Source organism: Varroa destructor, unplaced genomic scaffold (genome assembly GCF_002443255.2).
Source record: "Varroa destructor unplaced genomic scaffold, Vdes_3.0 BEIS01000002.1, whole genome shotgun sequence".
In the NCBI taxonomy this organism is placed as follows: domain Eukaryota; kingdom Metazoa; phylum Arthropoda; class Arachnida; order Mesostigmata; family Varroidae; genus Varroa; species Varroa destructor.
The window spans coordinates 6,988,768-7,003,355 of NW_019211455.1; the positions used below are offsets into that span (position 1 = coordinate 6,988,768).

The 14,588-nt window shown below is 37.5% G+C and overlaps 1 protein-coding gene across 2 annotated transcripts; it reads right to left on the reverse strand.

Moving 5' to 3' along the window:
• Positions 1 to 1,280: 1,280 nt before the first annotated feature.
• On the reverse strand, positions 1,281 to 12,743 carry LOC111245635 (uncharacterized). 2 transcript variants are annotated; one of them, XM_086980130.1, is made up of 8 exons: positions 12,495 to 12,743; positions 11,716 to 11,864; positions 10,373 to 10,656; positions 9,757 to 9,866; positions 9,147 to 9,336; positions 8,685 to 8,861; positions 7,864 to 8,095; positions 1,281 to 6,754 (listed from the first exon to the last, which is right to left on the reverse strand). In XM_086980130.1, exons 2-8 carry the CDS (start codon positions 11,777 to 11,779, stop codon positions 6,657 to 6,659), a joined length of 1,155 nt encoding a protein of 384 aa, XP_086836256.1. In that variant the 5' UTR covers positions 11,780 to 11,864; positions 12,495 to 12,743; the 3' UTR covers positions 1,281 to 6,656. The 2 variants fall into 2 exon arrangements, with proteins under 2 accessions (XP_086836256.1, XP_022649978.1); XM_022794243.2 differs by lacking the exon at positions 12,495 to 12,743 and having other exon boundaries at positions 11,716 to 11,902.
• Positions 12,744 to 14,588: the final 1,845 nt, after the last annotated feature.

Sequence of the window (14,588 nt, forward strand, 5' to 3'; positions counted from 1 at the left end):
GAGTGTCCCTCTGTTTTCCATTAGATCCCCTTTCCACTTCTCTACGTCTAAGCGAGCGTATAATATATATATTTATATATTATACGCTCATAATAAAAACGAATGAAAGACAAACAGCAAAAACGCAAACCTTTTCACCGCGTACATGCTGAACCAGCGTTAAGTATTCTGTTCATCCTGTAGGTTTCCTTACACAAACACAGACGAGGTATCTTTTTCTGTCATTTAACTCCATCATTAGGTCCGATTAAACCTAATGACACGACTGCACATATCGAGGGTGACATTTCCAGTTCTACTTTTTTGGGCAAGGAAAACAACGCACAATGAGTAACGTTCATTCCATCTTGGTTTCCCGCTACTACCTCATGATATGCGTTCATTGGCAGTTTCATAACGCTTCTTATTCTGCAGTGTGATGGACTAGTAGATGCTGGGTCGACGCAAACGACGGAATTGCTTACGGTTGTCAAGAACGAACGATAGAAGGGAAATTATTGAGGTCGCTAAGTCGATCCGCGAAATCGAGAAACACTACGCACCGCACTTTTTAAAAAAAGCCCTTGAAAGAAGTAACACACTCTCTCGGTTCCTTTGCGCTTCCTGGCTGCTTTGGCCACACGTTTCTCCCATTGTGATGGTTCCAGCTCTGCACGAGCTAGGTCGAACCGAGTGAAGGGAGAGTCCGCGAGTTATCGAGACCGCTCTGGACTGTCTTATGACTCCTAGATGAGTGCGAGCGCTCAGTTCTTTATTGTCTGTACGGCATGGCCCGTGGCAAAGATGGGAGTACGGGATGCAGGTGATACAGAACAACGAAGGGGGATGGGAATAAGAAACGGGTGTCTGGTCTTAGACAACGGACAATCGACGAAGGGAGATAGCCAGTAGTTCGTCTGACCGATCATCCGTATCTCGATGTTGCGAACCTCTTGAGGGCTTTGATCATCTTTTTTTACTACCATTTGTGCCCGGTTCAAAATAGCAGAAACTGTAAAAGCGTCGTTTGGCGCGTTCGTGTCGACTTCCGACGTCGATAGTTAGGAAACAGAAAAAAAACGAACTGATAGAGCAATCGACTGGAGATAGAAATCTAAATCGGACACCTTCTAGTTTTGGATACTTGAATGCTTGTTTTATAGCGAAGCCCGGAGATTATGATGCGCTATAGCATTTTATTCAGCACTATCATCCTGAATATGTCGTATCGGTCACGGGCCACGTACCGAAATTACAAATACAAGACTATATGGAAACATTTCATAACGCTTGCGAGAAAATTTGGTATAATCACGGGGCGAAGTACCCGTATTTTATTGTAAAGCTCTTTGAAATCCTTGAAAATCCTATCACACTACGGTAATATTCCAACAATAACTGACTGAGCTACATTGCATGAAATAATTGTCTCGCGATAAAAAGAAAACATATTTCTATTTCATTATGTGAACATAGATGGTGGGAAGGGTTGCAGGCGGTAGTGCCTTAGAAAGCAGACTAAGCGTTTGAATTTAAACTGATGATCCGGGTTTAGGTTGACTCATTTTAAGAGCTGGCTCTATTAGTTGGGTCATAGTGCTATTACAGTTGCCGTATCTAGCGGGTATGCCTAGAAATTATAACACTCAATTTAAAAATCCAAACAGGGTTTTTGAGGGTGCGATAGGACCAATATGTCCTGCATTTTAGAAAAACCATTCTCAAAACATAATTGATATGTATTACGTCTTTAATATGAAGAGCGGCATAGTGATTTCTAACCTTTCGAATTTTCTGACAGACTTAATTTTTTTCAATTTCAGTCAAAGTATCTACTATCAGTTATTTCTGCCATTTCAATTGTAATTTATGTATTCCGCTGCTGTAGCAGTATAGGCTATGAGAGTACGTGATGTCTCTAAGGGCAATTTCGATATTATGTAAAGTTTTCCTGTTCAGAGGTTGCCGTGATTCTGACAAAAGGCAAGCTTTGGAAGCAATGTACTGGCGGAAAGCTTTCAACGGTGCGACTCAAGCATTGTCCTGGTTTACTTTTGTTTATTGATCTTAGCTGCTTATAGCAAAGTTTTGTAAACTTTAGCAATAATTGATGAACTAAGATTCATAAATCTATAATGGATAAAGATTTCAAAAAAAAACAACTCCAGCTTTTGCTTCCATGCGTTTGCTTTAAAATGACATTTTCGCAGTTCTATTACAATCGCTTACTGATATGGCTCGTTTCAGTAATCCTCAAGCATTTATTCCTTATTCCAGGACACAATTCGGTATAAGGATGGGTCACTGATGTAACATCAAAACAAAGAAAAGCAAGTGTCCCTATATCTTTGTTTTTGATTTTCTCACTTACAACGTACGGCGCCCGCTTATCCAATATTAAGGTGAACTAAACCTAAGTGTTAATACCGGTGCTCTCTGGGACGGGTTAACTTGTACCGCAGCCTTCAATACGTCATAAATCACTTTCGCAGGGCTCTTCAGAGAGACCTATTTTTTGGGCTTTGGAATTTTCCTCCCTAAATTTACTTAACAAACCACTCATAGTCTTTCTCGTAGCAAATTCTTGACCGAATACAAATTTTGTATGGAACATTGTTTTTGCCGCCGTAACTCCACGATGACACTGATATTTGTAAGCTACCCAAATTGTTTGATTTTTTGCAGCTGCTAAATGCCCAGGTGATGATATCCAAATAAGCGACCTTAAATTTTGAAGCGAACAAAGCGTGTTCCCGATGCGAACGCAAATGTCGCGGACTATCATATTATTAAAAGGTAGGGCCATCTTGAAATATAAGGTCGAGGCTTGCCATGCTTTACGGCACGATAATTTGGTTAATCACTCACTTGGATAATAAGGATACTAAGAAACAATGCAAAACAGATGGTTTACTTAGCAAGCTTTACGAAGAAGATGATCGGAATGAAGTGAGAAATGTGAAAGGACTGAACGAGGGTAAATACTGTGTTTCTTCGGTCGTTGTAAACGAATTTAAATTATTGGATTAACTAGTGGTTATTATTGTTTGTACCTTGAATAGTTATATGCACCAATGATATTTACGAAGAATAGTGCATTTGCTTGAAAATCAAAAGGGGTCACGCCGCCATAAAACTATGCAGAAATGAATCCAAAAAAAAAACTAAAATACATTCTAGGAAGAGGTGTATTCTACCCGAGAGAACGGCTGGTGACATTCTTCGTTGGTCCTGGTCTACCGACAGAGCGCTTTGTTCCTTAACGCCTATTATCGTTCAAGTCCATCACGCAATTTCCTTTTATCATTCGGTGCAAGCTATTCATTCACACTTTCGTCGTAGAAATTCTAGTAGCATGTTAGATAGTAGTAAATAGATGAACTTCTATTTGTTTAATTTTATTGCGGTAGAATTAAGATAGGCCTTTGAGGAATCGTTAGAGCTAAAGATAAGATGCTAAGAAATATTTCGCTTACAATGGCGCTACTTAGAAGGTGTTCACAGTGTTTTTGCGGCAGAGTAGCGGCTATCTAGCTGGACTTCAAACCTCATAAACTTTATAAACCTTATAAACAGGCCGCGCATGCAACCTAAATGCATGATTACAACCGGCAATCAATGCAGCACCGTGTAAATTTTACTCAGACAAATTTAATTAAATTCAACAAAAATCATTATTACAAGAACGATTATATATATTACCGTAAACTGTAATTACGGTAATAGAAACGTTCTTATTATGACCGTACATACAATTCAGATGAAAACCTTCCACTAGTGTTTTGACAATCTGGATCATCATAATTTCAGGTTAATTATTCCACTTTTAGTTGTAGGACAAGCCATACAAATTTGTCCTTTACTTCTGTTGATTCAAAGATGCCAGTGTATATATGTGCCAAAGTCGTGGTTGGCTATCATTATTAGACAGATAGGCTTTCGAAGACTCATTTCTGGCTTGCCTTGCTGTAAGCAAGAGGCCAGAGCATCATGTACGTCCTGTTAAGGCATGATTTGGCCACCGCGTTTCCTTTTATTTGAACCTGTAAGCTTGGCCTCACGGGACCTGCTCGAGGCTGACAAGTTAATTTGGGCAACTTATCTAAAGCAGAGATGGGACGTCACCATGCTGCTAGAGCAAGAAGCACCGCTGAAGGTACTGACATAAAGTGAAAACTCATTTATCATTATTTGCCCGAGCCAAAGTCACGAGGCGTTAGAAGATATCAATTCGCCGTAAATTGTAATCATACGTTGAATTTGTTGACGTTTTCCTTTAACGGGCAGACGAGTCTACGCAAGAACAAAATTAGACTCTAGCCTTGGGGCTAAAAAGTAAGGTGTGTCGTAGGTGTTTAACAAGGGCAAAAAAGTTTGGCTTCCGCAGTGCGTCTTATAGCCAGAAGCCTTTAGGCTAGATCACGTAACAGGTTAGATATGATGTCAAAAAGGATGAAGTGAGCTTAGGCAGAATAATTGGTTACGTTCCCAATGCTTAAAGGGTAAATCGAAAATTCTCAGTGCTTTATCGGTAATGAAAATGATCATGATTAGTACACGCTTTATATAAATGTTAATTAAATCTATTATGGTTTTTCGAGTCATAAACATATATATCATATATTAGGAAAAGTCTGTATGAGGACCACACCTACTACCTATATTTGTATTTGCGAATTAGTTCCTACCCCTTATGTCTCTTTGTATACGAAGGTCGGTTTGGGTTCTTTTGTCTTTGATTGATTTCGAAATCGGTCGAGGTAGAGTACAATATTCTAGAAAGCGATATTCATCAATATTTTTAAAACATGGAGTAATAACTAAACGGGATCGATTTCGAATTGAGATCTCGGTTCTGCTTTAACGTTTTTTTTCTTTTTTTTTCTTTTTTTTTTTTTACGGAAAAAGGTCTCAAATCTGCCACTTGGAATAAGTAGCATTTTTTCAGGAGAGGATGTCAATTAGAGTGCTTTAATTTGGTTGGTTATTTTTTAGGCTATCTGACATTTCACAACTAAGGCAATTTTAAAACGTGGGCAATGTTTTGTTGTTCTCCGATACGTTAAAGAAAGTGGGATCTGAAAGGGCTATTTTATTAGTACCAAAATTGCCTCATGATTCGAGTCCCACACTCCTTGTCGGTACGACACCTCAACTGAAAACTCCTTCGCATTCAGTTACTTCTTGCTTTTCTTGCCCGCCCAGTCAATTTTTCAGGTTATTAAATTATTATTATTATTTTCCAGGTTATGCAAGATTATTTATTCGCTTTTCTAGTTTTCTAGGCGAACGTGTTGAACAATATACACCGGTTAAAGCCTATTTTCTTACTCCATAAAGTAGTTCTCGTCGTTTTGCTGCACAGAATACTACCTTGCGTTTGGACACTAACACCAAGTTTGATGGTACTTTTTACTCGTATTGGACTGAAGTGCACGAGAGGAACCCTAGTGCTTCAAAGTGACTTGATTATAATATACCCAAACATAACATTCATCGACGTAACGAAAGCCGTTCAATAGAGCTTTAAAGCTTCGAAATTTTTGACCTACCTTTGAAATGGAATAATCGTTTGATAAGCTATAAAGTTCTCACTGTGCACAGACACGTTTTTCTAGTTATTTTTTATCATTTGAAATTCTACAATGTATTCTTGGAGCTCATACGAAATGCCTCCTTAGTAAAAGGATTAGGATCATGAGAGCTTTGTGCAACACCGTTAACTTGAAGCACAGCTATGAGTGTCGACGTTTCTAACGTTCTATGAACGTCCATAGCTCATTCATTTCATCCTTCATCATAGAATAGTTACGTTATCACATGAGTTTTTATGAAATAATCCAACTAAATATCTATATAAGTTTTAAAAATTAGACGGTTCTACTATACCGTTCGAATGTCTTGCCTTCTATACGGGCATTTGCTGTGCCAGTCACTTGAGTCCGTTTAGTTTGTGACCAGCTAATACTTGCTTTAGCTAAGTAAATACGAATCATCATCTATTTTTATAACAACATTAACTTACGATCGGTTAGGATGCATCATAAATCATGTAAAGTTTGCCTGGTCGTTTCTGCTGTTAATGTCCCGCCCAAAAATGTCTTGAGAACATCGGTTTAGGACATAAACATTGTTCGATGAATAGAGCCAGCTTACGGTGAAGTGAACCTTGACGATTCTACCTTTTGTTGCGTAGATATCATTGAAGCGTAACTCAATAATTAGATACGCTTTCACCGACGAAACAACATTTGGCCAAATCATAAAGTCGCCAAGGCCAACACAAATCTTTTGTCGTGACACGCCTATACTATGATTACTAGCAAATCGAATTACTTTTACACCATGAAGAAACTGGATTACTCTGTACATGTTGAAGTACCTATCGTCTAAACCAAAAAACCATTTAGATCGTTTTCAAGCTTCCCAAAAGATTGGTCTCTTTCTTTATCTCTATTATTCGCCTGTGCTCGTTCCAGCTAAAGGAAAAAAGATGCATTTCACTCCTTCAGTTTCAAAACTAATCTTCTTCTTTACAGCATGATGCTAAAGCTACTACACGTTCTATAGTATCTATCATTGTATCCGTGTTCGAAGAACGACGCCTACGACTGCGAAGACAGGCGCGATACGTAGACCTTGTTATCAAATAAGTGTACGTAAGTTTTTATCGGCCGTTAATGGAGATGAAATTGTATCGATACGTATATCTTCTTCCCTAGCAAGATGATGCCGAGTGATCCAAGTAAGGCGAGCAACCACGAAAGAAATGGCGCTATAATGAAATACAGGAAAATTATTTGCTTCAAATTTGATACTATATATATATATAAGGTACCATTTGAAGATCTACTTGACATATGTATATACAGTTTTTTTTTTCTTATAGCTATCTTGCTTTAAGTTTATATATCGTCTTTTTTTCACCGTGATACAAATTATAAAGTTTCTTGTTAGTCTTCTTTACAATTTATTGTAGAAGTAGAAATATAGATTTGAAAGGAAGTACTAAAATATCAATTTTGAAACAGGGTTGAAGCGTATGGCAACACAATCAATCTGCGATATGGCAGGGTATGAGAACTATGGACCAATTAGGCCGTGAAAAATTCGCGCTCCAGATAGAATACGCAAATACTGATCGAATATCGATCTTACCTCTCTAATTATAAACAAACTCGAAAATTGGGGTGATTTTTCTTATTTAATATATATATATATATATATATATATATATATATTAAATTTAGTTGGAATGAAAAGTAACTATTTAATAATTCGATCTAAAGTACCTTTTAACTAATCTAGCTGCAAATTACAATTTTTTTTCCCTCGCTGTCATCACACATCTCTCCGTCTATATTTCGAGTGTTACGTTCGGTATCGCCGTTAGGCATATCATCAAACGAATGGTTGGCTAGCTTCCAGCACGAAGCGAAGTCTATCTACGTACGGATTTGAACCCTTTCCTTGCTTCAATAAAACCTCATACGGGTGGACATTAAGGTGCTTTCTTCTAATATGAACCCCCTAATTTTAGCCTAGAATGAAAGTTCTCATGCTGCATTCTTTAGCTAGCCTTTGTACGGTTGATCTCAAAACTACCAAAAAGTATTGCTTCAAATACTTGTTAGACGGAATGACCCGCGAATCCAAACAGAAAAATCACTATATATATTAATCTATGTTCTTTTTTTTTTTTTTTTTTTTTTGTTTTTGAAATACTGAAAACGACCTGATGCCAAGTTCCTGTAATCTTCTTAGGCAGCGAACATGCTGCATGCACGCGTGCATTTTGCGTCACATGTAATCAAAGCACCCAATTATTTCGTAATCGAGACAACTCGCCTAATATTTTTTAATAAATATATCTGTATATATTACCATTGGCCAGCCTCATTGGTTCGCGGTAATCGCCCAGAGAAAAGCAACAGACAATTCCAGTAAACAGACCGATCCACACGCGCAACGAGAACAAATTGAAAAAATCGCTCATGCAGATCGGGTAGCGATCAGTGAATCCGGAATGTAGGTTAACTCTGCAGATATTTCTTGTCTTGCTATTTCCATTGGCACAAGCACTACCAGCCAGCAATGTGGCTATCACAATACACATCTGCAAAAAAACATCAATACATGAGTAAAATTAACCAAATATAGCTAAAATGAAATTGCCCTATACTAGTCAAAATGTTTTTTCTGCCGTTTCTAAAGTAGTATTTGTAAATGGTCCTATGAATTACTGAATACGTATTTTAAACTGCAATACAAATAACAAACATCAACGATAGATAAATCTGACTGAATCACTTATTTAAGTCGAGCATTAAAGCTTGCTGCACATCGTACTATTTTTAAAATGCAGTAAATTTATTATCAGAAAAATGTTTTTTTTTTGTTTACAATAAAGAAATCAACGCTCTTATTTGGCTTTAGATCTGTAATTGCATAGTAGTATACAGGGGTAGATTCCCTCGAAACGAATAGATGAGTAAACAGAATATATACGTTTAGATCCATTGCGCTCTCAAAAGCACTATTGTGAAAATGTAAAACTCTGTAATTGAAAATATTATGTTCGATTTTTTAAATAGCCAATGCGTGAAAGTCGTGTCCTGCAACGAAGTAACCGCTCTTCTATAAAGGCATTTCTCTTCACATCAAATGAAGACTCTTGTGTTTTTGAATTTCGCCAAAAACCTTACCATAGGCCACGTCAAGGTGGCGAAATCCAAAGGGTGACCCTCGACTGTTGTCATTACTAGGGATAGTTCGTCACTAATCATAGCAGGCACTATGGAGCTGTTGTAGGTATTCTGGTAGCTCAAAGTGTTGATTTTGAGATCCGGAAGCTCTAAGCGCTGCGTGAGCACCGGGCTGCCCTATAGTAGTCGAGACATTTGGAAAACTTGTAAACATTATTAACGTGTTTTTCCATTTATACACGTCTGCGTTTATACACATCTGCTAACAATTTGACACACTTTTAATCAACTTAAATGTCTGACTGCTTGATTATTCAAATAGGGAAATGCTAAGACCCTATGAAGTCCAATACAGAATTGCAAATGGTTGATAAGAAACATATCGGATGATACCATTAACATGGTTACCATCGCAGTCGACCAATCGTGGCTAATTGCCAGCAACAAGACCTCGTTACCCACCCTTGTTTTAAACTTGATTTGAGCGTCAGGATATCCGAAGAGCCGTAGGTACGCCTTACATAGGCTGCTTCTGAATTCAACTTGTTCGCAGTTAAAAACAATACGTACGGGATAACACCATTCACACATTCCGCTCGCTTTAACAGTGACCCATTTTCTCGAATTGGTATGCCTCTGCGACCCTCCATTTCTGCAACGATATTGCCAATTGAAGTCACTTCTATATACGGGCCATTCAATTTATTTTACGTGTTGAAGAGTGGCTCTCTAAAGTCTTACATTGACTATGTCGCAATAAGAGTAAGTAATATAGACTGTCAACAGCATCCAGTCCTATTTACTTGTCGTTTCCTACCTTGCTTGTTAGATATAGCTGACATGTATAATCTTATCCTTCTAACCCTAAAAATACTATCTTAGATATTTTATTACATTTTAGTGAAGCGAGCAGAATAGATAAACTGAGCACTAAGGTACCCTGTATATTCCATTGAAGCTATTTATTTGTTATATATATAATCGTTACATGTGTATTCCCCAGCGCGGAACGAAGTTTTTGTTTATCTGGTAATTGGTAATGCTTTTGATGACGATCCGTCATATCACGTACCGGTAATAGTATATCAGACGCGGCGTCCAAATTTCCCAGTAATAGGCTGGAATTCGATCCACATTCTTGTAGGCTGCTTCTGCCCATATTAAGGCCATATTGTGCCATTCCTATAGATATATATTGTTGAACCCGTAAAAAACTAATTAATTCCAGGACTACGATAATTGTCAAAAATTAGTTCGTAAAATATGCTATAAAAAAACTCAGTCGTATCTGAAACCCTGAGTGAAAATTGAGTGAAACTCTGGTAGCTTCGTTGTCCTTATATTCAAGCCATCGAACGACCCGACACCTCAATCCGTAAACGTAAATGTGACAAGTGGAAACGGGTAAAACACTAAGCCTCGAGTGACGCTTTCGCTAAATCTCCTTTTAGGCGGTATAAAAAATAATAGTAATAATAAAAAATAGCATTCGCATTGGGCATAGGATTAGAATTCAGTTGTGCAAAATCCGATTTTTCTGCATTAACAGGAAAATAAAGCTGTTTTGATTACTAGGGTGTGTATATTTTTTAACAAATAATCGTGATAATGCTAAAAATAATAAATATTACTTAATATATACTAACTGATATTGTAATTAGGAAGCTTCGAAATTACGCTGTTCTCACCAAACAGACGAGACCGTCCAGATGCAATTGATGGGGGATCCCTTCGATACGGGAGATTCCATGGGCTAGCAGACGAAGCGTGACCTCTGTTATGTTACTGAACATTGGAGTGGGTGGCACATTAGATGATTGGATTTTCCCATTTTTTACCACGTGTCTGCGAAGGGCAGTTTCTTGATTAAAAGGCCTCCTTGTAGGACGTCGATAAGGCCGCTGTGAACTTGAAGAAATCATCGGGGAAGACGAGGAAGTTGATAGCGGTTTCAAAGATGATGTCTGGCATGCTGTGAGCAAATGTTCAATTTAAACGATAATTTCTAAAGCATGTAGTTCCCAAGGCCTTCTAGCACGAAATAGAGCGGTCGCGCACTAATAAGCAACTGATACGAAAGGTATAACATCGATGATGTACTACTCCCAACGAACCTTGATTACCAATCGGGAATAACTGACGTTTTTATGAGATGGATCGTATGGCGAATTCACAACCTTTGCGTCCAGAATCACCTTGAGTTATAGCACACCGTATTAACTGCTAACTATTCATTTGTTGATTATATCAAAGTTGTTATAAAGGATATATATTAAAGATGTAATTTTAAGAAAAGTGTGTTGACAAGGAGTTCCAAAACTTATACAATCCAGTGGAAGAATAATCAAAGTTACACGTAACAGTCCGTGAATTCTATCTTCACTCATCGTTTTGTGAATACACTTCAAAACAATTATTTTTAACTTAAACCCTATAGGGAAGAAAAAGAAGGTCGAAAGATACCTCTTAAAGGACACTCAACCTTCAACTAAAAACCCACCGGCCACTTAAGATACTAACCGAGGCCTGGCACCTTTTAAGGTACATTCTCTGGACTGTGCTTCTCTTTTTCTCTAGAGATAATCATGAAATCAACATGATTATCTCTAGAATGAAAAAATCAAGCTAAATTCAATGAAGTTATGTTTGTGATGAAATCGCTAAACTTTGGTTATTCTCCCATTCAATAGCGTACATTTTTGAATATTTAGCAATTAATAAATAGATTTAGCTCAGTCGAAGGCTCTGGTAAATGGTGATTTTTCCCAAATTCGTTAAAGCCAAAAATGCTCTATGCACTGGAGGGTGATTGATGTTAACACAACTTAGCTACAAATCGCCGAAGTATCGTTGACTAAGCGCAAGTTACATATAATCACATCAACCTTGGCTATGCCGAATGTAACACCCACCAAATAAAGAGCTATTTTTTTTAGCTTTGTTTTTTTTTGGGCTATCTGGGCACATCGATTTCTGCTACATTACAAACACAAGCATTTCAATTTTAGTAAACTTAATAAAACCAACTGACCAACATCTTCATTGGTAAAGGTTAGTAGTAGCAGGAATGATCCGATAACCGTGGCGATCTGCATCTCGTCCACGTACTTTGCGGTATCCAAGCGATCTGACTCAACTAATCGTTGCCGTTAAGGAGGCGATGAGAAGAGGCGTTTCTCCCTTTTGTAAAAGAGCATTTCCACTTGGTGAACAGTTATGGAGCATAGAGCGTTGGGTGTGTGGATGTTCGAACCGAATAACAAGCACGGAAGACCAATTTCGAGTAAACTATAGTCGAAGGGAACAATTCTGAGCCATTTGGCAATGATTTTTAGAAAAAAAAAAAAGGGGGTATTTTGCCTAACCTAGACGAGTGGAAGCGTAGCTAAAGATATATTAGTCAAAACAGTTTAAACACATGTACCTGCCTAATTTTTAAAATAACAAATTCGAATATGGACATTGCGCACGTACATAAGTAACAAACAATATTATGTAGAAAGACATTCTGACGACACAAATAAATGTACAACTCGCTAGCCGTATGCGATTTATTATTAGTTTATCTTGTATATCTTCTTATCTAAAGTTACGGAAAATTATACTAGAATATCAGGATAGATAGTATATTATCCATGTATGAAGCTATCGATGACTTCTATTAACAGTTTAACTTTGATCCTTTGACAAGATATGACTATTGAGATATATGTTTCTATTCTTGTATTGAGTGTAGAGATATATTGCTGAATTCTTGTAAAATACCTAACGCATGATCCGATCGAGTGTTGCAATGAATATAACGCTCACCCAAATCACTCTATTATGTATCTAAATCAGCATCACAATGACTATTGTCTTCACTAAGATTAACGTGCACGCTCAGTAGCTGACGAGAGGGGCTTGTTTTTCTAGCAGAACGAGAGCCGATCTAGCTATCCAAAAGAACCTCACTGCGCTGAACATGGTACCTTTACCGCCACGTTCATTAGGTTATTCTAATTAGTAAAAATAAAAGCCATATATATATACATTAGACATAAGTAGCTCTGTGACTAAGTGCGGCTAAGTGACGTCTGGGCGCGATGCAACGAGCAAACGAATCTTATACGCGTTATAACCACGATACGAAATGGAAGAAACACGAACCTGAGAAATGGACGCGAGGTACCGTGTGTTTTTTTTTCTTCCCCAGAACCATCGAATACACAGTGATGTGTGTTTATTTACCGTTGATTACATAATCAAGATTACGTGTTAGATAGCATAACACCTTTCCTCTATATATATAGGTACATTCACATATTTTATACTTAGCTAGTTCGTATTCTGAATAGAAATTTTCTACATTTGTGCTTCTTTGGTGATATGTACAGTTTGACGAGCTGCGAACGGATACACATTCTATGCGATTGAAACGTTTTAACCCGTTTGTTACCTCTAGAGGCACTGGCGGCCATTTGAAACAAAGGCGTCCCTTGGAAAGTCTGTCTAATCCTTGACAGATTCCGTATTATTTGGTCGCATGTTTGTTTATCTCTACGTAAACTATTTAAAAACATCAAGTTTCATTATCGTCATCGAAAATAAACACAAACGACTTAGAAAAAGTGATACCAACATGCGTACAAACCTAAATGAACAAATTTTCTCTTTGGAAAGATGTAAATTAGAGCATCTTTACAGTTTTATTACCCATAGTATATGTACCTAGGAGACCGAATGTTTCTTCATAATCAGATCAAATCTGTCTCATGTACGTTTACGCACACAGAACTAAAACGTTGATCAGAGTTCAATAAGCAAATTATTATGGTGAGGTACGTTTGAGGTAGCATAACCAGTTTGACTTATATGGTCATTCCTTCCTCGGACCATTCAATGGATGCCGGGTTTAATGAGCAGGGCCTGTGACCCTATATAATGTCATTGCGTATATAGGATTAGGAATAAAATTGTTTATTCGTTGGCGTAAAAGGGGGCGTACTGATACCAATACACTAACTGTGGATGTCTACCTAATTTCTGAGAGTAAAACGGGCCTACATTGACTAGATTGTACTCCAAACGAAAATTATTTACTAGTTATTTTCAACATACTGTTGTACACGACCCAAACGTTTCTTATTATTATAATCATCGTTATTTATTGGGCAAGTATTAAGGAGTATCTGCGACAAAAAACCTATTATAGTAGAACTATGCTCCAAAGAGTTCGATCCGCAAAAACAATTTGACATTAAATCATAATCAGAAAATTTAACGATAGGTCTATATAAAGGCATTATATAAATATAAAAGGCAGTATTTTAATGAAGCTAATAATTTTTTCAAAGACAGAAAGGTAAGAATATTTATTCATACTGGTGTGATATAATACCCCCAAAGTACCCCAATCTCGCAACTCATATAGGCATGATTTATCGAATTCCTATTATTCACTGACCTCAAATAAACTCTAACGAGTTGTATATGGTTGCCCAGAGGTGCCATTGATTTCCGCTCCCAGATGCTAGTGGCTATGGCTACAACGGCTTTTAAACTGTAGCGTAAGGAAATAGATCTAAGATATCGTGTAGGATCAGAGCAGTTTAATACAGCTTGAACTATTTTCATGCCTTTGAGTGGGTACTTGTCAGCTTCGCTGAGGCTCACGGTTAGTTCCGCTACATTGAACGCCCTTTAGTAACGCACGGATAGAACAATACGAACGGATGTTAACTTTTTTTTCTTAAGTCGATGCAGTGATCTTCAAAGGGCTTTATAGTTGCCAAAAGAAAGTAAATAGAATTCGATAACAACCTGCAAATTGCCATTAATTTATAATACTCTGGCCGTAACGAAATCACGGGTTGCAATTTATTAGTCATAGTCTTTAGGACGGTAAACATCTATTCTTTGTTT